Source organism: Phytophthora infestans, genomic scaffold (genome assembly GCF_000142945.1).
Source record: "Phytophthora infestans T30-4 supercont1.4 genomic scaffold, whole genome shotgun sequence".
In the NCBI taxonomy this organism is placed as follows: Eukaryota; Oomycota; class Peronosporomycetes; order Peronosporales; family Peronosporaceae; genus Phytophthora; species Phytophthora infestans.
Genome location: NW_003303755.1, coordinates 682,519 through 707,088, shown reverse-complemented (window position 1 = coordinate 707,088; position 24,570 = coordinate 682,519). Strand labels below are relative to the sequence as shown.

Below are 24,570 nucleotides of genomic sequence, written 5' to 3'. Positions count from 1 at the left end.
TGAGACGCGGGTCTTGACGGACACGGTGGTCAGTGGTTGCGCTGAATATCATTTTGATGTTGCTAATTGCCGAAACGTCGCGCACTCCGGTGGTCGAACGAGGGTCCTTTATTTGGAGCAAATCTTTCACGTCAGCTCCGTTTGATGAGCTCGTCGTGATCTGATTCTGAGGCCCAGACAGATTCAAGCGATGTTGCGGGCTCTTGGGCGGCATCGATGCGGCTGGCGCGCGGCCGCCGAGCGCCGCGGCGTCTTCTCCTCGCGGTTCGCTAGCAGTGGCTCGGGCCTCAGTAATCACTCGGTATGGAGTTAATGTTTGACCATTTTTGTTTCAGCGATTATAACATTCTAACACTAATTTAATCTTCTTAAAGCCTACGGAGGTGGAAATCGGTGACATAAAAGCCCCCTTGGGTTGCCCAAAGTCGTTTGAATTAGTGCCACGCGGGTACATGAAGGAGCTGCTACAAGGACGGCCGCTGCCACAGGTAATTTAGTGAACTGTTTTCTATTTTATAGCTTTGTTAAAATTTTAACCTAATTTTTTATTGTCAAAGGAGTTGCTGGGTCACTTACGATGGATGCTGCAAAAGGATATCCTAAAGCAGGACATGTTTCTCATCGGGTACGACAGTCGGAGTAGTTTTTGGTTTAATTATTTTCTAAAAGTATCCGTTCTTTTTTGCTTCTTGGCGAAGACCTCCTGGATCGTCCCGTCGACTGCTGAGTATGCAATTCTGCGAGCTTCTACAGAAGGAAGTGGAGTATGTCGCTATTTCCCAGGACACCACGGAGTCGGATTTAAAACAGGTTTGTCATTTGCCAAAAATTGTTGAAATGCTCCATGAAATCTTCATTAAAAAAAGTAATTCAATACCAGCGGCGAGAGATCGTGGATGGTGCTGCAATTTTCACCGATCAGGCCCCGGTGCGAGCTGCTATCAACGGTCGAGTGCTTGTGATCGATGGTTGGTGAAACAGTTCTCTCTTTATCCAGTGCACAGACTGCTTACATTGAGCTTTATCTTCGTGTTTTGAGCAGGATTGGAAAAGGCAGAGCGAAATGTGCTGCCAACATTGAACAATTTGCTTGAAAACCGAGAAATGATGCTCGACGATGGGCGATTCCTCATGAAAGCCGAGAGTTACGACGCATTAGTAGAGCAAGGATACTCGAAAGACGCTTTGGAGGCGCAAAATCTGGTTCGAGTGCATCCAGCTTTCCGAGTCATCGCGTTGGGTCTCCCGGTCCCTCCGTATCCTGGGCGAACGTTGGATCCGCCGCTGCGGTCTCGATTCCAGGCGCGAAAAGTGACGCCAAGTTCGCCAGGTTCTCAGCTTGAGGAGTTGGTAGCGATTGCTCCGTCTGTGCCGCTGCCTACACTTGAGAGACTTGTGGGTATTCGCGAAGCTGTTAACACGATCGAGTCCACATACGACGTTGGCACGAGCACGGGGCCACGCATGCCGCACTTCGACGACTTGTCACTCTCGCATTGCGCCAAGGTGCTGCAGAGATTTCCTGACGCAAGTGTAGCTGACGTCGTTCGGCGCGCTTTTCCTGTGAGATTAAATGTTCTTGGAGCTAGAAGCGCCTCGAACTCGAAGGCACTTGATCGCATTGTGGACAAGTTCACGGATGGACTGCAAAGAACAGAGTATACTCTGGATAGTGTTTTCAAGGCATCGGCTAAAGATGTGAAGGCGACGGTGGCATTCCGGACTCCTACCGCTCAGCTAGAGCTTAACGATGTTCCGTGTGGGACGACACGCGTCGAGATGGATGCGATGCCAGGTTTTGTGGAGACCGACACTCACTCTACAATGCTGGCTGCAATGATTCAAGATCATGCTGTTGGTAGCGATTTGTGTGTTCTCGGAGCCAAAGGTAGCGGGAAATCGGCCATGGTGAGGCTGTTCGCTCACCGTATGGGCTACGCAACGGAGCTTTTCAGCCTTTTCAAGGACATGACTGCACGCGATCTCCTTCAGCGGCGATCTACAGACTCGCATGGGGATACTCAGTGGGAAGACAGTCCACTCATCCATGCTGCACGGAATGGCCACTTGGCGGTGCTAGACGGTGTGCATCGCCTGGAAAGTGACAGTCTCGGTGTACTACAGAGACTGATCCAGGATCGAGAAATTGATTTGGCAGATGGCTCAAAGCTCGTATCGCAAGCAACTTTCGATGCTATTGTGGCAGACACGAACGTTACTGGAGATTCAAGTGCGTTAAGCCGAGTTTCACCCATCCACCCTTCGTTTCGCATCATGTCGATCGCACAAGCAGACCCGGCAACGTTGAAAGGAAGTGCAGCCATGTCAGGCAAAGAGTCCACCGCTGCGTGGCTGAGCTCGGACAGCATTTCCATGTTCAGCTTTCATCACCTTCCGACAATTTCGACTGCACAGAGTGAAGAAATCGTTCGACGTCTGTTCCCTCAACTTCCGCAAGAAACAACGAGGTAAGTTTTGTCACGACGCGATAGTTCTAGCAGGATACTCATTTTTTCGTGGCTTCCTTTATACAGCTCACTGTTAGCCTTTTTAGAAAAGTTGCAGCATGCCAAGGAGAACAGTGCCGACTACCTCGCGCTCTCGCTGTCTACACGGCAGCTTTTGCGAGTTTGTCGCCGGCTTAACGCGTTCCCCGAGCAGTCCCTGCAAGATTTGCGTCCGTTGATGCACGACACCTTGCTCACGCAGCTCTTGTCTTCAGCATGCAACCGACTTGTCGATTCTTTGTTGGACGAGTGCAATGTGCCGGTCTCTACGTCAGCTACTGAGTGTCGACAGCAGCAAACCGAAACAATCCGTAAGGAAGACGGTCGTCTGCACATCGGTGACGTCTCGTATCCGATACAGACTCCAGGCCACCCGGAACTGGTACCTCAGCCTCACTACTTCGACATTCCCAAGCACACTCTCTGCATGAAGGACATGCTCCAAGATGTCGTGGCTGGTCAAAAGCACATGCTCCTGATCGGGAATCAAGGAGTGGGCAAGAACAAACTAGCGGATCGATTATTGCAGCTGCTTCAGCAGGAACGCGAGTACATCCAGCTGCATCGTGATGTACGCTCCGTTCAGAAGGGGTTCTTGTTAAAGTGATGTCTAACACTTGTGTTCTCCGTCTCGCAGACGACCGTGCAAACACTGACTCTAGTACCGACTCTAGTTGACGGGAAGATCGAGTGGGAAGACTCGCCATTAGTTCGGGCTGCTAAGACCGGTCGAACGCTAATCGTCGACGAGGCCGACAAAGCGCCACTCGAGGTCGTGTGTGTTCTTAAAGGACTAATTGAAGACGGCGAGATGCTCCTGGTAAGGCCCCATTTCTACCTAAAGACCCCACCAACCACTTAATATGCACGTGTGTTGTTGCCAACATATTGCAGGGAAACGGCAAGCGTTTGATCGACCCAACGAAAGTGGCAATTGAAGAGTGGCATGACGAAGATAACATCATCGAACTGCACCCTAACTTCCGCATGTGGGTACTAGCGAACCGTCCTGGGTTTCCTTTCCTGGGAAACAACTTCTTTCGGGAAATCGGCGATATCTTTGCCAGCCAGTAAGTGTCCTGCGCTCTTTAGATAGTGGTGGCGTACTAACGTCAAGTATCTGTTCTTTGTTAGTGCAATCGATAACCCCGATGAAGAATCTGAGCTGTCGTTGCTGACAGCGTATGCACCAAGTGTTTCTGTTGATATTCTGCGTCGGCTCTGTGGAGCCTTTGCTGAACTGCGTGAGCTCGTGGAGAATGGAACCATCACGTACCCATACTCTACACGCGAGGCTGTTGCCGTGGCGAAGCACCTAGAACAATTTCCGAATGACGGTGTTGCGTCAGTACTGGTAAGATGCCGTTGTTACACTCATTGGGGAACTAATACGTATTATCGTGGACTGGCAGGAAAATGTACTAGCGTTTGATGCCTACGATCAAAACATGCGCACCCAATTGTCGGAGATCTTTTTGCGGTATGTTACCTGTGCATGTTTTAGTTCTTGTTTGCATGTGCGTGCTCACATGTTTCCATTCTTCTCTATTAGAAATGGCTTACACTAGAGCATGCACGGCCAGCTGCGCTTAAAAGTGCAAAAAACGAGAAACTAATGTGTTCTTGTCGTTCATGATTTATTCTTTCTTATACTTCATCAGGCACGGCATCCCTTTGTCACCGACCGGTGAAGCTTTGACACTTCGGATGAATATCGCTGAATCGCGTAATCTTCCCAAACTCGTTCCTACTGAGTCGTGGCGATGGATACCTGACGAGCGCGTACGGTTCAGCGCATCTGCCACGAAATCCTCTCGGGAACTTCACCACTCGCCGCTCACTCGACGACAGATCTGGTTGGACCCGTCAACGACGCGATCGTTCCCGCTCCAACATCACCGTTTGCATGAGTTTACAGAGCAATTGGCATCGTTCCAAGTCCCACTAAAAGAAAATCGGAAGCAACAAGCTCACGCGATGGCTGTCTTCCCTGATAACTCGGTCCATGTGCTAACGAGGCGTCCGATGAGTGTGCACTCATTCACAGACTTCGAAGGCAATGAAAGGTACGTTTTACAACTTTGTTAGGATACTTTTGAAGGATAATTGACGTCTACGTACTGTCTGCTCATGTATTCCAGAAAGCACAGCATCTTGGAGCTTGAAAATGAGTACATGCAGTGGGAATTAAACCCGGTACTTGTGAACTTGCCTGACAGGAACGAGGTTGCCGTCTTCATCCCATCTACAGGTATATAGAAGTACCTTTTTCCTTGTGTATCATGCCCCGTTGGTGACTAACAGTACAGTGTGTTGTTTGGTTAGGACTTACTATCTTCTTGAATCCTTTGGAAAGCTCGGACGGGCGTGCAGACTGCCTCACTCTCCCTGACGGCGCTCTTGATGGTCGACTGCACATTACTGAGTCACATGGAAGGAAGAGAGCGAAACAGAACCCGTTTACCCAGTGGTTTGGTGGTGGAAAGGACGGTGCGTGGCGCACTCAAGCCGACGACGTGAACGCGGGATTGGTGCTTCGCTACCTTCAAGGAGGGTCGCTGTTCCAAGTTATTGATCTGAACTCAAACAACTTCTTCTCTATCGATCTGACCAAGATCAGTTCCTCCCTGTCCGTGGCAATAACTGAGATCCTCAATGTGCAATCCACAGGCGAACGCGAGTGGCTCTTGCGCACCCCGAACGAAAACGTGGTGTACAAACTGCATCACAATGTGAGCGAGAACAGCTTCGCGTTAAACGTGGCAGCGGTAGATCACACGGGCTCATCACTTGCGGATTCCCGACACTCAGTAACTCCTAGACGTCTGCAAACACAAGGCAGCATGAATTCTAGTAAGGTCATGGTACACCCGCAGGCCTTTTTGCAGACCATCGACGGCGATGAGAATGTTGAGAAGATCCACAGTTCCCTCCGAGAGGATTCGGATGACAACGGGGTACGGGAAGTTCAGCAAGCGTGGCAAAACGAGTCGTTCATCGTGAATTCAGTGCAGTCAGAGGCTGGTGATGTCGTTGACATGGAAGTTACTTTTCCAGAGTCTCAGTCGACGAAAAATGTTGTCGTTGGCTCTACTTCACCAACAGAATCTGCGAACGACGACAGCAGATTCTTGTCGTTGTCCACTGAGCGTTCAGCTGTGCCGCGTGTCGTAGCTGTTGCAAGTGCACACGATGGTAAACATACGCTTACAATACAAGAAGACGGCGCTGTGCGGGTGTGGCAACTGGACCAAGCTTCCCTTGACCGTGAGGCAGCGTTGTGGGAGCGAATGTATGGTACGATGGCTGAACTCGCAAGTGATGGCACGCTTGAACTCAAAGTCGATGGCTCGAGAGTCGGTGGCCCATCGACCCCTAAGACGGGTCTGGACACTCCGAAGTACGGTAAAGATGATCCCAACAATGACCCGCACGTTGGTGGCAATACATGGGCTGGTGGAACTGGAGGATCCGACACGGCAGGCTTGGGAGGTCGAGGTGGCCCTTATCGACTCGATAAGGGTCACCCGGTGCACCAAGTATCGCAGGAGAAGAAGGACGAAGTGTCTGCTGAAGCACGAGCTAAGGCCCGCGCAATGGCACAAGAAGCTCTTGCTGAAAAACTGCGTGAGATCGACATGAGCGAGCGCGAGTGGGAAACGTATCAAACTTACTTCAAGCGTGTCGAACGCGAGAGTGCTCAACTACGTGCTGTGCTTGCAAACCTGGAGGCTGTGGCGCAAGAACGGAACTGGCTGCGCCATCAATCAAGCGGAGAACTCGATGATGGCAAACTGGTGGACGGTGTTGCTGGCGAACGCCTGGTGTTCAAACGTCGAGGTGTCCGTGACTCTCCATTCCAAGCTCCAGCGGGACATCAGCAAGAGCAAGAGCCTAAACGGATGGTCTTTGTTATGGACGTGAGTGGCAGTATGTATCGGTTCAACGGCCAGGACTCCCGACTCGAACGGATGTTGGAGACATCTCTTATGATCATGGAGAGCTTCGCAGGCTTTGAACGGGAGCTGGACTACTGCATCTTTGGGCACAGCGGTGACTCACCGGAGATTCCGTTCGTGGAATTTGGAGCTCCACCAAAAGACCGCAAGGAGCGACTTCAAGTACTGCAGAAGATGGTTGCCCATACACAATACTGTCGTAGTGGAGACCACACTGTTGAGGCTGTGGAGCGTGGAGTGCAGCGCGTAGCTGCGCTTGAAGGTGGCGACCGATTCGTGTTTGTGGTGAGTGATGCCAATCTCGAACGCTATGGCATCGAGCCCAGATATCTCGGTCGCAAACTGCTAGCAGAACCCGGTGTACGGGCCCACGCTCTTTTCATCGCGTCGTTTGCTGATGAAGCCGAGCGGATCCGTAGCGAGCTACCAACAGGCAGAGGACACGTTTGCCTCGATACGTCGGATCTACCACGGATGTTCAAGCAAATCTTCACGTCCGCTTTCGGCGACAACTAAGGTACAAGTATTGTACAGTGTAGCAGGACGTACTGTACTAGGAATGAAATGACTCCTCACTTGGCCTGCTGCAAGGGAAGCAGTCTTTTCCAACCTCATGTTGATGTCCTACTAACGTTACTTGAGTAGTTTTACCCTTGTAAGTTAGATCGAATCGATGCATTCAAGACTGCAACTTCAACGTGCAGCTCCAAGCTTGGAGCTATCGATCTGCTGCTAAAAACACTTTCTATTAATAAGAAGCCCCTGCAGGGGGAGATCCTCACTTTGTTATTTCTATCGTGAAAAGATCGGAAGTTCCGATCCTGTAACGTTGCACCGCATGGTTTTCCAGTGGTTCCCTTTTCACGTGAGGTGGCCATCAGGTTCAGGTCTCAGCCGAGGTCAATAGTACAGCAAAGCACATGAAAAAAGAAGACGGTGTTGTACTATCTCGTTCCATTCACTTCCTTTTAAAGATAAAACCAATTATGACGCCAAGATTGTCGACGGCAGAGGCGGTGCTAAAGGTGAGCTCACTGTGAGCTCTCCTGCCAACTGCGTCGGTTGCATAACGTAGAGCTAGCTTATAACCCCTCGCAACTGAGCTTTCAACGTCCGATCCCCGACCAACATCTTGGCTAGGAAATTTTCGACTAGCGGGTGTTTTCTCTTCTTCTCTCTGCTCGGAGCTCTTCCGTTGCGCTGGTGTAATGAATACTCCGTGTTGCTGCTCCGATCTACCGTGTTTGTTGCGCCGGGGCACTGTGCTCTGCCCACTTCATTCCGAAAAATGCCGCCTGCAACAAACCAAGTATCAGAGTCCTTCGTCAAGAAGAACCAACATACCAGAGCGTATCTCTCCATCGCGGTGGAACCGTGTCCGGAGCCACCGATTTCAACTCCGTCGGCTCTTGACGATAATAATCGGTCGCGTAAGGTCTCGAAGGTGTCCCTGTTGCTACTCTTGCCACTGCTGGCTGTGGTGGCTGTCGGAGTGACTTCTCACAGGGCCCCTTTGCGCACTGCTGAAGCCGCTCGCGAACAAGAGCCCGAAGATGCCCACGACTACGAAAAACGCGAAGTGGAAAACTGCGTGCCGTACGACATCCGCTCGACCATCGTGGGCTCTCAAGCTGAGGTGAAATGGTCTACTCGACGCACTTACATTCCTCAGGTAAACTTGCAAAAAGCTGGCGATGACAGTCCAGCACTTGAGAATCCGTGGCGTTCATGCCACGACGTGACCGACGTTGAAGTTCGCTACCGTCGTCTTGGAGAAAACGACACGATGCTGGTCACGGGAGATGTCAAGGAGCCTTTCTCGAGGAAGGTGGCCACTACGAACACTTCCGATGAAACCTCGTTCAACGCTCATTCGGCTCGCATTGAGCTCCCGGGAGGGGAAGAAAACACGTCGTACGAGTTCACTGTCGGCTCGACTTTTCACGGTTGGTCGGCCGTGCACCGGCTCGGTGTCAATGTCCCGTACAACGGTGATGAAGCCGAGCGATGCCGTCCAAAGCACGTTCACACGGCATATGGCCGCACACCGGACAGTTTGTCTGTGCAGTGGATGACCAAGCAGTTCTGCGCAGAAGGAGACGCCCAGCTGAGGCTGGTTGAAGGTTACCATGCTCACATTGAGGTCGAAGGCCCGAAAGTGACGCCGATGACGGCTTGGGCCAACACGACGCTGTTCGAGGACGACGGTGAAGCCCAGTCCAAGCGCTGGATGCATGTTGTGAGACTAGAAGGATTGAAACCCGACACGAGATACACATACGTTGTGGGTAACGCGCACTACTCGTCGTGGTCGATTCCGTATGTGACCAAGACTGCTCCTGCACCTCTGCTTGCAGGGGAGAAGGCCAAGCCCACACGCTTCCTTGTCACGGGAGATATTGGCTATCAGAACGCAGCCACGTTGCCGATGATGCAGTCCGAGGTAGCTGAAGGCACCGTGGACGGTGTTGTATCTATCGGAGACTATGCTTACGACTTGGACATGATGGACGGTCATGTTGGTGATATCTTCATGCAGCAAATTGAGCCTTTTGCAGCGAGTGTCCCGTTCATGGTGTGTCCAGGAAACCACGAACACCACAACACCTTCAGCCACTACTCGGAACGATTTCGACTCATGCCAAGCAACGAGAACGAAGGTGTTCAGACGGTGCACATCGGAGGACACTCGAAGGATGCGGAGCCCAAGGAGGTGCCGAACAACTGGTTTTACTCGTTTGATGTGGGACTTGTGCACTTCACGGTCATCTCGACAGAGATTTACTTTAAAAAGACTTTCGACGTGGACGGTGACGTGATAGCGAGACAAGAAGCTTGGTTGGAACAGGATCTTGCCAAGGCCAATGCGAACCGGGAGCAGACTCCGTGGCTCGTGGTGATCGGACATCGACCCATGTATTGTACCTCGGATAGTACGAATTGTGGCGATAAGGCTGCAATGCTACGGGACAGACTCGAGGACAAGTTTTTCAAGCATGGCGTTGATGTGTATCTGTGCGGCCACCAACACAACTACGAGCGGGCCTTCGATGTGTACAAGTCTCGGACATGGAAGCGAACTCGCAACATGCGCGCCACTACGCACATCTTGACGGGAGCCTCGGGTCAGTATCTCACGACGATCATGCGTAAGGCATTCGAACGACCGGCTGAGGCTTGGGACGCCTTCCGAAACAATATTTTCGGGTATTCGCGTATGGAGGTCGTGAATGCCACACATCTACATTGGCAGCAGATTGAAGCCGACCCGGAAAACCCAGCTGCACGAGGGCACTACGGAGAAATCGTTGACGACGTGTGGCTTGTACAAGAGCGGCATGGTAGCTTCGACTCTATCAGTGCACTGTCATAAATGAATACACGAAATTCGATGATTACCTATGGAGTAGTCTTTCCAAACCCGGTGCACAGAATTTGAATTGAGGGTAACTTGTAATGTTGAAGTGACCTAAAATGGAGTAGGCTTCATGATTGGCAGAAAACAAAAAGATTTCTGCAAATTTCTTACTGCGACCTTCGCGCGACACTAGCTTACATTTGCGGGGAGGGAGGATATTATTTTCCGCAAGCTCCGACGAAGGTGACGAAGATCGGCTTCTCTGCGCTACGAGTTCCTCTCTAACTGCGCCTACTCACGCTTCTCGCAGGCTAATCTAGACGCTTCTCATGAGCAGCACAGGCGCAGGCTACGACTACTCAGCGGGAACATTCTCCCCCGAAGGCCGTATCTTTCAGGTCGAGTATGCCAAGAAGGCCGTCGAGAATAGCGGGTATGAAGCGATGCAAGCATGTTCTGTCGACCATCATCTAGCAGGGAATTAACATTTTGTCGACCACAGCACGACCATTGGCATCAAGTGCACGGACGGTATCATCATGGGCGTGGAGAAGACGCTGCTGAGCAAGATGCTGGTGCCGGGCACACACCGTCGAGTCTACGCCATTGACCGCCATGTTGGTCTCTCAATGGCAGGACTTGTGGCCGATGGCCGCCAGCTCGTAAACCGTGCTCGTGAAGAGGCCCTTAACTACAAGAAAAACTATGGCGGCAGCATCCCGCCGCACCTCCTGGCTGAGCGCATGGGCCAGTTCGTGCACTACTACACGCTCTACGGCTCCATCCGACCTTTCGGCACGGCCATCATGCTCGCCGGCTACGACCAGGACATTAAGAAGTCCAGTCTTTACATGGTGGAGCCCTCGGGAGTCACTTACGTACGTCAACAGGCAAAAACAATCGCCGCTAGGGAGGAGTATTACTGACTATTTACAAATGATGTCCTTATTGCGTCCAGAGCTACCGCGGCTGCGCCCTGGGCAAGGGCCAGCAGTCGGCCAAAACAGAGATTGAAAAGTACAAACTCTTTGACATGACGTGCCGCGAAGCCATGAAATACGTTGCCAAGATGTACGAAATGTTCCTGCTTTATTTGTGCGTGGTAGCTGACGCATAAATTGCTATTTTTGTGTGTGTTGCTGCAGTCTGAACATGCTGCACGATGAGGTGCGTCATCCGTTCGAGCTGGAGCTGAGCTGGATCTGCGAGGAGACGAACTGGCAGCACCATCTCGTGCCGGACAACCTGCGCGACGAGGTGAACGAGTGGGCCGTCCAGTCTATCAAGGAGGATGAAATGGCCGATGACGATGATGACGATGACGAGTAAGCTGCACAATGTTTCCACATTTGAAGCGTAGTGGTCGTGACTTCCGTCCGACGGCAGTTGCCAACTCCCGATGAATGCGTCGTGTTGAAACAACGTTGGAAATCGGTTAACCTTGCTTCTGCATGGCGTAATAAAGACAAACACTTGACATACCGTTTTTGAGAGTTTTTTTTCTTCGTCAGCAACAGGTTACACTGTACAGTAACGAACCCCTGCAAGTTGCGTGGGAAGGGTCTGCCCTTGAGTTGTCCTTTCCATGCCGTGTTAACTGCTTGACTGAGGCTTGTCGACACTTCCAGCATGCGACTGTGGACATAACAGCATTGACAAGTGAAGTGAATGAATGCGAAGGCAAAGCGTGATAAGAAAAAGTTAAAATAGTAGGAATCTTATACACACACGACGAAAGACTAATACAGTACACGCATATGAACTACATGGCTCTCTCCAACTCACCCATCCTCTTCCTCTCCTCTTCTTCGCAGTGCTGAGGCACCTTAAATAGTAAATACTCCGCTGCTGCGCGTGCGACTTGACGTTGTACTGTATCAGCTGCATGAAGAGCCCGCGGTCGAGTCGTCACTGAAACTGAAGGACGCGACACTGCCGTCGTCCCTCTCCTCGTCATCACTGCCCCCGTAAATGCTCGAGGGCGGACGGGTTGTGCTGTGCACTGTGTGGCGGCGCGCGGGTCGACGCCGCATCGTGTACATGCGCAGATCCATCTCCCTGTACATGATGACACTCCACTTGCATTCACCCGAGCAGTAGCAGTCCACCTGGTCATCAGGAATCTGCAGCGAGAAGAAGGACACTCCGCAATTGCTGCATACAAGCGGCAGACCCGATACATTGGAGGATCCGCCTCGCGGGCTGCAGTACTCATCGTATTGGCTATGGTACTTGTCAACGTAGCTGTCATCAGTGGCCGCCATATAGGCTAGCACCTCGAGATCTGTGGCCTCGTCCACGGTACGGCCTGAGCCGTCAGAGCGGGCGTCAGCTTCTGACGGCTGCGCCTTACTGCAGCAAAGCCGCCAGTCGCGGTCCATGTAGCCAAAATAATCCTCGTGGACTCCGGCCACCCCTTGCATTTCTCCCGCGCCCGAAAAGCTCGTTTGGGACACCATGTTGAAGATGAACGTTTCAATCGATTCGAGGGGCGCGCGTTGCAAGTAAGGGAGCCGGCTCAGAGCTCCGACGCTGACACGGCAAATTAGATAGTGAAGGCGGAAGTTCTGCTGCTCAAAAGAGATCTTTCCTGGGCTTTGAGCATTGACTTGTCTTCAGTATCCCACACGCATGAGGGTCGTTCCGCGCTTTCTGGCGGTTGATGCAGACGCCCATCTCCGGGCGCCCTGTCGCTTAGAGCCCGCAGAGTCTCTGGTTGACGCGAGTATTTGAATTTACCGTGATCTCTGACGTATTTCACTTCCTGAACACTATAGCGTTTCATCTACTCCGATCATCAAAGGCTGAATTTACACGACCAAAGGTCGAAGCTACATGTGATATCGCAGGGTCTATAGTTTTGGGAGCTCGGATCTGGAATTTGAAGGGCCGCTAAGTTTTATTTGAGCTCGACCAATCAGCGGCTATCTGATAACGACAGCAGAAACGGGACTGTTTCACGCGCACGTTGATTGGTCACAATATAGAGCAATGTTCTGGTTCCGACTCTGAAGCTTGGCCCGTTTGGGCAAGTCGTTAGTGATGTTCGCTGGAGAAATGTTACCTATAGGCGTGAACTGCATTCAGAAGTCTATCTTGAGAGTCTCAAGTTGAGACCATGCGCCTTGGGAGATAGGGGCTCCACCATCAATCAACGGTCCCAATTGCTGATGTTGACAGTGATGGTCATGGATAGCCCCATTTGCGAGCTTATCGGCTGTTGAGTCTGGTGGCTCAGCAGCAAACTTTGCTGCTGGCGATCAAATTCGTCATTGACATTTCTCAATTCCGATTTTGTACTGTTTTGCAAACAGTTTCCTGCCCGTTTTGATTTTTTTAGTTGCTTATTAAAACTAAAAGGACCTGGACTTATCTCTCAAAACCTGAAAAGTCCGGCGTGACGTCGCTGACAATAGACAACGGACCCAAGAAGGGGAAGAATGCAAGTGACGCGTCACATCGAGCCAATGGCTGGTGCTATATGGCGCTGCATTTATAATTTATTGGTCAGTGGAAATTCCTGTACTACGCTGACAATGAATTGGCTTCACCAGATCACCAGAGCTTTTGGTGGTGAGTCGCCACTGGCGACTGATTAATAGTGGAACACTTGCTGAATGGCGACATGCAAAAACTTGGACGACACGAAGCTGTTGCTCAGATCAGCGGTATGCTTCAGTGGTGAATTTGAGCTATCGCGTCATCTTCATTTGGCGTGACGGGCGAAACGCTTGTGAGAGCTACTTTGTTCGCGAACCGCCTGTACTGGGCTAGGAAAGCGGCACTCAGACGCCTGTTTTACTAAAAGTGAAAGTCAAACAGAGCATAGATACATGTGGCGAGGTACATGTAGAGCATCCTTGCCCCATCTGGCGACCGTGAAAGATCGTTTTTGCGTGGCTCACATTACAGGATCGATGATTTGTTTAAATTTAAGCTTGGGAATTAACAAAATTCTCAAAAATCAAATTCGGCGGGCTTTTGGCTCACGCTCTTCACACTCCCATACTGAACGCAAGTGTTTTCTCATGCCGGTTTCTCGCCCCTTTGGAGCTAATACTCTACTAGCAAAGACAGAGCCTGCCAGCCTCTTCAACGCTTTGCCAGCATGACGCGAAAACCTCGCAGCGCCAACCTCACGCACGAACAGAAGCGACTTATTTGTCTGCATGCGCGGCAGTTCCCCAAAACGACGCAGACGCAGCTGGGCAAGTGGGCCAAGGACCAGTTCAACCTCGACTATGCGCCGTCGCAGGCGGCTATGAGCTACTTGCTCAAGAAGCGCGCCCACTTTGAGCTTGTATCGGGCGAGGGCCGCGACTACAAGAAGATGCGCACCGTCAAATGTCCCGAGGTGGATGCGGCGCTAGCCAACTGGTTCCTTTACTGCCAGGTCAGACGATTCAAACTACCGGGCGACTTGGTGCGTCACAAGGCGCGTGTCTTCTACGAACTGATATCGCCACAGCTACCCGAGAGCGTCTCGAGCTCACCACCACAGTTTTCTAATGGTTGGATGCACTGCTTCATGGGCAGACACGGGTTCTCTCGTGGAAGGGGCGGCAAAGGATCGCGCGCACCGCGTGTACACGAGGATTCAGACGGGCGATCGAAGTTCGCACCAGAAACCTCGGTCATCTCCACTCCTGACCATCTCAAGGCCGCCGTAATGGACGTGCTGCCCGAGAACGTGTACTGGCTGCATGAGACGCGACTGTTCTATGCCATGAGCCCCGACAGGCAGGCTCTGCCTGCAGGTCACCACCCAGACAAGAAGCTGACCATGTTCCTAGCAGTTAATGCTGATGGCAGTGACCGAATGAATCCGTACTTCGTTGGCCCGCACCCGTTGCCGGTAGACCCTAATGCCAACCCAGAGGAAATGCCATTCCAGTTTACTTGCAACCACAAGGCCTGGATGCCGCCGATGATGCTGCAAAAATGGTTACGAGCACTTGATTGGCGCATGCGCATTACCAACCGTGAAATTGTGCTCATTGTGGACTCGGTATCTGCCATGACTGTGCAGAAGTTGTCGTTGTCGAATGTTAAGATGCACTTTGTGGAGCGTAATCACGCTGGAGAGCTGTGTGTCCGTCCTCTGGAGGTGGTAATCGTGTCGTCAGTTAAGCGCCGCTACCGCTACCAGCTCTTGGACTACGCGCTTGACAGACGAGAGGAAGGACAGCTCGATATTTATGACGTTCCACTGGAACAAGTGGTTGAATGGGTGGCACGAGGTTGGCAACAGATCCCGCGCTCTCGAATCATGGCTGCCTTCACTAGTGTTGGCGTGCTGGTGACCACGGAGAGTGGAGCTGAAGTCATTCCGGATAATCGCACCGATGATAAGTTGGATGCGCAGATCCAAGCGCTACTGAAGCGGCTGAAGCTCGTTAGTCCCATGCGGTTAGTCGAAGTGGTGGCTCCTACTGCTGAAAAAGCTTGCGATGAAGATCTGACAGATGCGGACTTTGCTGACTCGGCGCTGCATTCGACTCAAGGATCGGTGAGTATGAAAGTCAGTGCTGCAGATATAAGTCGCCACGTGGCTACGATGTCATCAGCTGAGAACTCGTCCGGTTCGTCGAATCCGTTCGAGGCTGGATCGCACCCTGGCTTCGATGATGACTCGTATTTGGAGTGGAGTGCGTCACAACGTGCTGCACTGACCGCTGTTCGACCACCTATAAGCGACCTTGAGGCTGTGCATACGACTATCCGCTTGGCTTCCGAGATGAACTGCGATCCAGTCGTGTTGATGGAGCTCACCCGGATCCATAGCGAAGTGGCTAGTCGCGACCGGAGTGCGTCCAACGCCACGACACTCACTGCCTCAAGTCAAACAACCACGACGAGCAACGGTGCCATCTGCCAATTCCGTTTTGGCGCACCCACTCGGCGCCTACTTTAATTTTAAGAACAGTAGTGACCCCTCGATGTAACAAAAGCAATTGTAGGGTGTAGCCATGATCGCTTCAACCTGTCTCTGATTGGTCAAAACCCAAATGAAAAGATTTTCTTTGAAACTGAATCACCAATTAGCCGTGAAGAAGGCGCAGCAGACGCGTTCTGGCTGGTGTTGTCCGTGCTGTAGCGAGCAAACCAAGCCACAGGTCAAGCAATATGTCGCACCGCAAGAAAGTCCTACTCAAGCTGATCATCCTGGGCGACAGCGGGTGCGTTTATTCTCTGTGAGAGTCTGGAGAATTATTTGACGGGGATTCTGACCTGTGTATCATTTTGTTCCATTCCACATTAGTGTGGGGAAGACGTCGCTCATGAATCAATACGTTAACCAGAAGTTCAGCAATCAGTACAAGGCCACGATCGGTGCCGACTTCCTCACCAAGGAGATCATGCTGGACGACAAGCTCGTGACCATGCAGATCTGGGACACAGCAGGGCAGGAACGCTTCCAGAGTCTGGGTGTGGCCTTTTACCGCGGGGCTGACGCCTGCGTTCTGGTCTACGACATCACCAACCCCAAGGTGGGGGTAGCAATTAACAGGGGTGGGTATTGAGGACACTGACGTGATTTGATATTTCCTAAGTCTTTCGAGAAGTTGGATACCTGGCGGGACGAGTTTTTGGCCCAGGCGGGACCGAGAGACCCTGACGCTTTCCCATTTATTGTACTGGGCAACAAGGTGGACAAGGAGTCGGAGCGAAGGGTGAGACTTAAGAGGAGGGGGGGGTTATTTATTCACTGGTGTGCTGACGGAAATCGCGTCGTGGTGCAGGTTCAAAAGCAGAGAGCTCAGGAGTGGTGTCGTTCCAAGAACGTTCAGCAGGTAATGAAGTGGTTAGTGCTAAGTATGGGGGGGGATGTTGTTGCTGATGATAATTCATGCTGGTTTTAAAGCCGATTCAGCACTTTGAGACGAGTGCCAAGGAGGCGACGAGTGTCGAGGAAGCTTTCCAGACGATCGCGAGCTCGGCGTTGCAGAAGGGCCAAGAAGACATGTATGTGGAAACATACAAGAATCGAACTGCTTGAATCTGGTAAACTGATATAATTCGTGTTGCTGTTGTTGCTGTAGCTACGTACCGGAGACAATTGATCTTAGTGGCACATCGTCGAAGAGGGAAAGCTCGTCATGCTGTTAAACTGTGGTGCTCGGTGCTGTTTGTTTGTCTTGGACATTGGTTGACGGGAGCGTGTGTGTTGAATAACAACATAAAAGGTGGCGAGGCAACAAGTGACTTAAGAGGAGCAAAGCCTGGCTAGACGAACGTAGCTCCAGTCCCTTTTGCAGATCGAGAAATATTCATTCGTCGGGTTTCTTTTTTCCAGATGACAGAATTGGTCCGCGTTTATTTGCTGCACCCGAAGCTTGCTTAGTAGGCGACGCATGCACCACTGCTGTCTTCGATGATCCCCTCAATGTTTTAAACGACAGTAAAGGAGCACGGATCCCTTTCTTCTTCTGTTTCTTCTGCGCAAGGCGTTCTGCTTCGAGCTGCTGGCGTCGAGCCTCAATTCGCTTTTGCACTACCTTCTTTCTCCAGCGACAGAACAGCTTCAACTGAGCCGCAAGCTCGACAGCCTCCTCCACATCGTGTGTCGGGACTCGTTGAGGTGGACCTAACTCATACCGCACCCACTCCTTAGGATCCACTTGCGCCTCTTCATCTGTCGCAATCATGTATTTCCGCAGTTGTTTCTTGCTGGTTTCTCGTATTGCAATCTCCCGCTTCAATATCGTCAGTTCACCAGCAGCGGCAGTGGGATTCTGTTCACGATGCTGATGCAAGAAATCTTCGAGTGCTGCATTGGAACCAGCACACGTCAGTCATTTCAGAAACTCGACTGTAGAAAATTATCATCAGTTTTATGCTACCTTTGGCATGATCCACAGGTCGAGGCCCTCGATGCTTCCTCACAGGCGAAGGTGGCATGTCATCTTTCCCATGAGACGTTGTGTGAGCTTCTTTGGCCATGTATTTGCTGAATTCCTCCTGCTGGCGGAGCTCAATCTGGTCTCCATGACAGTCAACGCAGAGATAATCGAGCTCCGGATCACCGAGATCTCCACAGCCGGCACGACATAAAGCTTTCACATGGACGCTCATGTTAACCAAAGCACTTCAGGTGCTAGAGAAACAATTATCGCAACGTCATGAAACCGTTGCAAGTCCATTGCGATATTCTAAATTTGGAAGTCCAGTGTTATTGGTCCATGGTGCGTCAATTGCTTAGAGTATCTGGCACGGGATCTACGGAGCCTTCGGGTCTTTCAAGTAGAATGGGTGGAACGAGATCAAGCCGCTGCTCCAAGCAACACTCAGCAATGCTCCATGCTTGAAGTTTGAAGCGAATGCCAGCCTCCGCGGTACGCCGGCGTTAGGAGGCCCCCGCAAAAGCCCACTGTATATGCAGCAGAGGTTAGCACGACGTTTAATGCTGACGTGATTCGGCACCTACCTGCGAGTGAAAATCAGGAACGGCTGCCATGCCACGCTGAAAATGGCAACCAGCTTCGCAGTACCAGCCTCGTGGGAACCGATAGCTGATGTCTGATACGTGACAGCTACTCTTGATCCACTGGGGTCCCATGCAACGTCCTGGATCTTGCCGCCTACAATACTGCACATGAAAGGCCAGATAGTCGTAGAAGTTAGCCTTAACGATCATCACTGATATCAAGAGGCGTGCGAACATACGCAGAGGTACTTCGGTTGAGTGAAAAGAGCTCCTTCTCAGCGAAATCAAGAGCAGGTGAGCTAATCTGTACGTCTGTGTCATCAGAAATTGGACCGAGTTAGTTGGTGCGACAAAGCTCATTTGGCAAATAATCCACGCACCTATCGAGGGAGGGCAACCTTGGAAGATGTATGGGTACAAGAGGGCACTATTACGAAGACCCACGAGTAAACAACGCCCATCGCTCGACCATCCGCAGCCCTACACAACACCATCAAGTCAGCACGAAATATTGTACTGCGTTTCAACGCACAATCTGCACGGCATACCCCTGCAGCCACCTCCCATGTTTCTCTCTTCCATGTCAGCGTCTCCCACATCAATGACACACCACTCCTACGAATAGGAAGACAGTTTAAAGCACGTTAAACAAACAGATTAACAGGCTGATCCAACAAGCAAATGACGTACTCGGTAATGACGAATAAATACTCTCCTGTGGGCGACCAATACAGCGACGACAACTTGTAAGGGCTCTGCAGCTCCGTATGTCTTGAGAAGATGGTGTCAAACACAATCACCGACTTGGATCCTTTTGTGAACGCCGCCAGTAAGCTCCCATCAGCGTTCCAGCATACCTGACTGAACCTGTCATGGCTCGGGTGCTTCAAGATCTCTTGCAGCACTGGTTCCTTGCTCTCCCTCGGCAGCTTCCACAAGAGCAGACCCGTTCTGCACGCGACGGCCAGCGTGTCACCCGTGAACTTGCCCCATTCAATGCTGCCGATGTCGACTTGTTTGGGATGCTCCAGCACTCGAGCGTCCCACGACGCGCTCTCCACGCTGTACAGCGCCACAACGCCATCTAGCTGTGCAACGGCCAGCACGTTTCGAGTCGGGTGCCAGCTCATGTCCACGATACTCTCGCCATTGGTGGTCGTATCCAAAGTCTCCTGCTCCAGCTCCTCGTCGTCTGTTGCAATCTTCAATAGCCTCTGCGCGGTGCTTCCGACAGCGTTTAGCGCGCGATTTAGCACATCCAATTCGTCGTCCACCAGGAAGCTCTTTGCTCTTTTAAGTGCGCGCTTTACGAGCCTCAAAGCCCCCGAGTCCAGCTCCTCATCCTGCTCATCAGTCAGTGACTCTCCCTGGCCGAATGGGCGCGGTTTGGAGCTCGCTACGCGTGCTGGCGGGAAAACGCAGCCGCCGCGCCTGACGAATTCGTCGCCCACATGTGCAGCGTCCCTCTTGGAGACGCTGTAGAGCTCGCCATTTAGCTCGCCCAGCGTCACGGCGTCCTCGTTTGGTAAGACCCAACTCATTGCGGAATGTGTATGGTTGGTGTGGCGCAGTTGGTCAGTAAAATGAGTCAACATGGTACATGTAGTGACATAGCAACACTCAATGCTGGTGGAATTGACGGCGACAGGTAGCGCTACGAGCGCTGCGTGCGTGTCTCCGGCGACGTTTAGAGAATTAGATGCTGTTTGGGGGTGCTATGTGTTGTTGAAATGCTGTAAGCTACAACAAACACGTCTTTTTCGCTTGGAAATTGATGAAAAGCTGGCGGATGCGGTTGACACGAAGGTTCGGATTGATCACTGGCCGACTTGTAGCGAGGATGCGAGCGCAAACAGGTGTCGCAATACAGTGGAGACTGGAGATGAAGTGGATCTCAAGCTTGTAGCACCCGCGGACGTTCGGATCGTGCAGTACTTGGCGTTGGCGCCTGCTAGTGAACAGCAGATGCAGGTTGCGCTTTCGCTCGTAAAGAGTTTGCTGCGTGGTCGAATCTTGGCAGGACGAGTGGGATCCATTACTCTAGAGCGCGATGGGCTAAAGTATGGCGAATGGAAATATCAGGCGTTCTACCGTGGATGCAGTAGCGATAACGTTGAGGCGTTTGATGGTGGACTCGTAATGGATCAGACGCTGGTGTTGGTATTCCCGTCCGCTACGTCGACGTCAACAATATCGTCGCTAAACAAACCTAAGTATCAGCCGATAGGAGCTCATGCTCGTGGATTCCGCGAGTTGGTGGCAATGGCGCTTCGAAGAACGTCGATCGCTTCGGCGGATGTAGTAGGCCAGACTATATCCGCCCCTCACTCGCTGCTATTGCACGCCCCGAGTGGAGCTGGCAAGACGACACTCGTGCATCAGATTGCTGATGAAATGGGAGCCAACTTACTAGTGCTTGATGGCGGGCTGTTAGCGTCTCCGCAACTACGTTTGGAAGACTTTTTATCGGCTGCACTGCGAATCCAGCCGTGTGTGCTGCTACTAGAAGACCTCGAGCTGCTGTTTCCGATGATTTTGGATGAGACCAAGTTTAAGTTGGCGTGTAGGTTTGTAAATTGCCTCGAAAGTATTCGTAAGTGCTTGTCTGAATGCTGGAACCCCATATCTTTAGCTCTCACTCTTACTCTATTTCTCTTGCAGACAAAGCTGACTCGGTTCGCGTCGCGGTCATTGGAACCGTGTCAGTGATTGGCGCTCTGCATTCAAAAGTGCGACAGCTCTTCACCGAAGAAGTGTTTCTCGATGTAAGTATTACAGTACTAAGTCAGCTTTAGCCGACTCATTAACTCAAGAGGTATCGTGCTTCAACAGGTTCCTCACAAGCAATGGACGGTCGAGTTATTAGCTTCATTGTTGCCATCGTCAAATTTGCTACGCCGCGAATTTCTCATGTCGTTAGCGGTTCGCTATGGCCAAAGACCCAGTAGCATCGCGGCCATCGCTCAACAGATATGCATGGGACTGTCAAGTGAAGACAGCCAAACTGTCGGTGTAGAGACGTTTGAATCGGAAATCGCGGCTTCGGCACGCGAAATCTCCAGTATCAGCAATGGTGCTGACACTCTTAGCTCTTCAGTCCCTGATGTCTCATGGGACGATATTGGTGGACTAGAGCGAGTCAAGCAAAACTTGATCGAGATGGTTGTGTGGCCGTTGGAGAAGCCTAAAGTCTTTCGTCGAATGGGAATCTCACCGCCATTGGGTATGGTGCTGCACGGTCCTCCAGGTACAGGGAAAACCATGCTCGCCAAAGCAACAGCCAATGCAAGCGGATGCAACTTCCTCAACTTGTCAGCTAGCGATATCATGAAAGCTGAGATTGGCGAGAGTGAGAAGGCCATCACTCGTGCGTTCGACACTGCCCGGGCACTGAGTCCGTGCATGATCTTCATTGACGAGTTTCAGTCGCTATTTGGCAACCGATCAACGGCAGGCCAGACAACGTCTCGGATGATTTCTCAGCTGTTAATGGAGCTCGATGCGCTGAAGGCAGTATCTGATGATAGCGACGTGTATGCCTCTGACGTTGCTGCTGGTCGGATCTTCGTTCTCGCAGCTACAAATGCCTTGTCCGCCATTGACCCGGCATTTCTCCAACCCGGTGCGTGCTGTGTATCGCCTGAGACCAGCAAGACCGCTGCTTACGTATTTGTTTCTGGTGTAGGTCGCTTTGAAAATGTCGTGTATGTTGGTCTTCCCAATGCTGACGAACGTCAGGCCATTCTGGAGATTCAGCGCAACAAAATGCCGTGGAGTCAAGACGTCAAGATCACCGAACTCGTCAACGAGACCGAGGGCGCTAATGCAGCGTCATTGATAGCATTGTGCCAAGCTGCAGCAATCCAGGCCATGCAGCGGATACCTGCCAGTGCCCCAGTAGACGAACAGGTACGATACGATTGACGCCTCAGGTTTCTGCCCTATGATTTTGACTGGTATGCCTATGGGTTGAGCAGTGCATTGCGATGGTCGACTTCGTTGCTGCGTTGGAGAAAGGGAACTTTGACTTCCAAAACCTCAAGAAGTAGAGACCAGCTAGTTACCGCAAAAATGACAAGCAATGGCGCTGGTGGATTATTCAGGATCGTCGGCGTCAAACTATTCTCTAAGCATTGAAGCTCGCGTACGCAAGCAGCGCCTTCTTGACGTCAGGAGGGAACGCGAACAAGGATAACTCGCCCTGAAATACCTCCGTGATGCGATAAATACCGCTGTCGATTCCTGGGAGCAAAAAAATGACGAGTATTTGGTTAGCTCCCAGATTTACTTTCACAGCTTAGCAACGCTTCCCACCTTTTGCTAGAGCCGTGGCTTCTTGCACGTATACATCGGTCGTACTACTCTCCTTCAAACACGTCTCCATGTATGCGTCCAAAGCGTTGCGGCACTCTAAGAGCGACGAAACCACAGCAGGTACAGTGTGCTGCATTTAGCAAGAGCAATTAAAACTCTTAGCTGACGACCTTCACGATAACAGGGCAATCAGCATCGTACCTGAACAATTCCCTGTTTGTCCTCCGCACGCGAGACACTAACAAGATGGCACAACAACGATTCTGCCGCGCGCACAACTTTCGTGCGCTGGAACACACGCCGACGTGCCTCTTCCATCAAGAAGCGGCGAACCGCGAGCTGCAACTTCGACTCGAAGAAAAACTTGATGGACGACTTCACACTAGACGAGGAGATGCGAAGGTTCGCTAGGTGAGGATACTGCTGGAGCAGAAGCAGCGGGTGGGTATCTTGCTGTGTGTTTAAGAAGCGTAGCAAAGAACCAAAAGACTGCTCAAGAGCCAAGGCGCCAGCAGGAGCGTTGTCTCCTGTATCACCCTTCCTATCTGGCAGTGTGTTCAGCAGCTGCAACATTAACGTGAATCCATCCACCACCGCAGTCGTCGAGTTAAACAATGCGTTCCATCGATCCCGAGACGTGAAAAGCGTTTCTCGCGCAGTTGCATCGAATTTGCATCCAGTGAGCAAGTTCTCAAACTTAAACAAACTGTCCAAGATCTCCACATCTTCGGCATCTGCAGGGGCCTTGGGCGTTTTCTTGTCCGAGATCGTCTTGACCGCCGCATCCATACGACTGTGCAGTCCATGCAGGTACTGTTCATTCAGCGGCGTGACATTCTGTGGACTCGCTGTAACTTCCGTCGCAAATAAAGCACTCGCGACATCTCCTTCCTTAAATTTCATGCTTGCAAGTGAGTCCCACAAGTTGTTGGTCCCCCCGAATGCACCGCCTACCACCTGGTGACTCGCACGGAAGAGCAAGGTCCTGAACACCGAAGCAGCACTCAAGATAGCCAAGTTCTCCATAAAACTAGTCGTAACTTGGAATGTCACTCTCGATGAATGCAGCGAGAAGAACCCTGACTCTGTCGTCGCCAGCTCCACGTCACTGCCACCAAACACCCAGCTCCATACGCGTCCCAGGATGTAAACAAGAACTCCACGACGCACTGCACGCACCACGTCTCTCTGCATGGCTCTCACAAAGGCTGCACGCGGATCCAGCACGAACGGATCTTCAGCTAGACTCTTCTCCACCAGTACAAACGACACAAACGATACGAGGCCACCGGCGACAGCGAACGATCCAAAGCTCGTTGCAACGTGGATGCTGGACGCCATTCCGTAGTATAGCACGATCTTCCAGACATACGAGTGAATTACACAGAGAAGTAATAATACTGGTAGCTGCGGCTGCTCGCGTACGCGCGTCACAGTAACCACGATGGCGCAAACAGCAGCTTGGAGCCTTCCGCGGACCGGCTCGGCCTCCGCTCTTCGAGGCGTGGGCAACAGCGCATACCGGAGCGTCAAGTGAGCGACAGTAGAGGCCCACAAAGACGCAATCACCAAGAGGAAAGCAGAGAAGCCTGGAAATTCCAGTGGAGAGAGCAACGGCAGTAAGCACAGCAGCAGCAGCGGGATAAAGACTGCTCCGAAGGCCGTGAGAGCAACCACGCGCAATGTCTGCTGCAATCTCTGTTGTAGATGCGGGTATGGAGCGTCAGAGAAGGAAGAGGATGATGCAGCCCCGCTCGCGTACAGCCGTAGCAGCGCGTACAGCACCTCGAGTGAGTGCGCGAAGCCCATGGCAATTATTCGATGGCGGGCGGATCGTCGATTTAAAAAACTGGATTTGGAACGACCAGATTTGAACGCAACTAACGTTAAAAAGTTGAATTATGTTGCTACAAGATCAAGAGCTAAGTTGCGCGTGGGGTCATAAAACATGCTGACTTGAAGCGGAATGATTCAGTGAATCAAGTTAATCATTCACATCCTTGT

The 24,570-nt window shown here is 51.7% G+C and overlaps 9 protein-coding genes across 9 annotated transcripts; 5 read left to right on the top strand and 4 right to left on the bottom strand.

The window, feature by feature from the left end:
- Positions 1-190: 190 nt before the first annotated feature.
- PITG_03152 (uncharacterized protein) lies at positions 191-7,073 on the top strand (the record flags this gene model as incomplete). The annotated part of the gene is made up of 12 exons (XM_002906193.1): positions 191-301; positions 375-488; positions 754-810; positions 1,054-2,468; positions 2,535-3,078; positions 3,145-3,327; positions 3,402-3,577; positions 3,642-3,861; positions 3,920-3,987; positions 4,169-4,573; positions 4,649-4,758; positions 4,833-7,073. 12 exons carry the CDS (start codon positions 191-193, stop codon positions 6,980-6,982), a joined length of 5,553 nt encoding a protein of 1,850 aa, XP_002906239.1.
- A 681-nt stretch (positions 7,074-7,754) lies between these two features.
- PITG_03151 (calcineurin-like phosphoesterase, putative) lies at positions 7,755-9,839 on the top strand (the record flags this gene model as incomplete). Its single annotated transcript, XM_002906192.1, has 2 exons — positions 7,755-7,896; positions 8,011-9,839. 2 exons carry the CDS (start codon positions 7,755-7,757, stop codon positions 9,837-9,839), a joined length of 1,971 nt encoding a protein of 656 aa, XP_002906238.1.
- A 314-nt stretch (positions 9,840-10,153) lies between these two features.
- Positions 10,154-11,153, top strand: PITG_03150 (proteasome subunit alpha type-3, putative; the record flags this gene model as incomplete). The annotated part of the gene is made up of 4 exons (XM_002906191.1): positions 10,154-10,257; positions 10,327-10,702; positions 10,783-10,895; positions 10,970-11,153. 4 exons carry the CDS (start codon positions 10,154-10,156, stop codon positions 11,151-11,153), a joined length of 777 nt encoding a protein of 258 aa, XP_002906237.1.
- Positions 11,154-11,497: 344 nt separating this feature from the next.
- On the bottom strand, positions 11,498-12,407 carry PITG_03149 (uncharacterized protein; the record flags this gene model as incomplete). Its single annotated transcript, XM_002906190.1, has 1 exon — positions 11,498-12,407. One exon carries the CDS (start codon positions 12,281-12,283, stop codon positions 11,702-11,704), a length of 582 nt encoding a protein of 193 aa, XP_002906236.1.
- Positions 12,408-15,950: 3,543 nt separating this feature from the next.
- PITG_03148 (Rab7 family GTPase, putative) lies at positions 15,951-16,934 on the top strand (the record flags this gene model as incomplete). The annotated part of the gene is made up of 6 exons (XM_002906189.1): positions 15,951-16,003; positions 16,087-16,315; positions 16,379-16,498; positions 16,568-16,618; positions 16,690-16,790; positions 16,868-16,934. The coding sequence occupies 6 exons, from the start codon at positions 15,951-15,953 to the stop codon at positions 16,932-16,934; spliced, it is 621 nt and encodes a 206-aa protein (XP_002906235.1).
- Positions 16,935-17,051: 117 nt separating this feature from the next.
- On the bottom strand, positions 17,052-17,900 carry PITG_03147 (uncharacterized protein; the record flags this gene model as incomplete). Its single annotated transcript, XM_002906188.1, has 3 exons — positions 17,052-17,074; positions 17,155-17,595; positions 17,669-17,900. 3 exons carry the CDS (start codon positions 17,898-17,900, stop codon positions 17,052-17,054), a joined length of 696 nt encoding a protein of 231 aa, XP_002906234.1.
- A 144-nt stretch (positions 17,901-18,044) lies between these two features.
- Positions 18,045-19,793, bottom strand: PITG_03146 (uncharacterized protein; the record flags this gene model as incomplete). Its single annotated transcript, XM_002906187.1, has 6 exons — positions 18,045-18,195; positions 18,253-18,414; positions 18,492-18,564; positions 18,633-18,732; positions 18,801-18,867; positions 18,943-19,793. 6 exons carry the CDS (start codon positions 19,791-19,793, stop codon positions 18,045-18,047), a joined length of 1,404 nt encoding a protein of 467 aa, XP_002906233.1.
- An 82-nt stretch (positions 19,794-19,875) lies between these two features.
- PITG_03145 (ATPase) lies at positions 19,876-22,301 on the top strand (the record flags this gene model as incomplete). The annotated part of the gene is made up of 5 exons (XM_002906186.1): positions 19,876-20,845; positions 20,914-21,017; positions 21,085-21,874; positions 21,938-22,161; positions 22,230-22,301. 5 exons carry the CDS (start codon positions 19,876-19,878, stop codon positions 22,299-22,301), a joined length of 2,160 nt encoding a protein of 719 aa, XP_002906232.1.
- A 77-nt stretch (positions 22,302-22,378) lies between these two features.
- Positions 22,379-24,375, bottom strand: PITG_03144 (uncharacterized protein; the record flags this gene model as incomplete). Its single annotated transcript, XM_002906185.1, has 4 exons — positions 22,379-22,494; positions 22,567-22,696; positions 22,768-23,620; positions 23,687-24,375. 4 exons carry the CDS (start codon positions 24,373-24,375, stop codon positions 22,379-22,381), a joined length of 1,788 nt encoding a protein of 595 aa, XP_002906231.1.
- Positions 24,376-24,570: the final 195 nt, after the last annotated feature.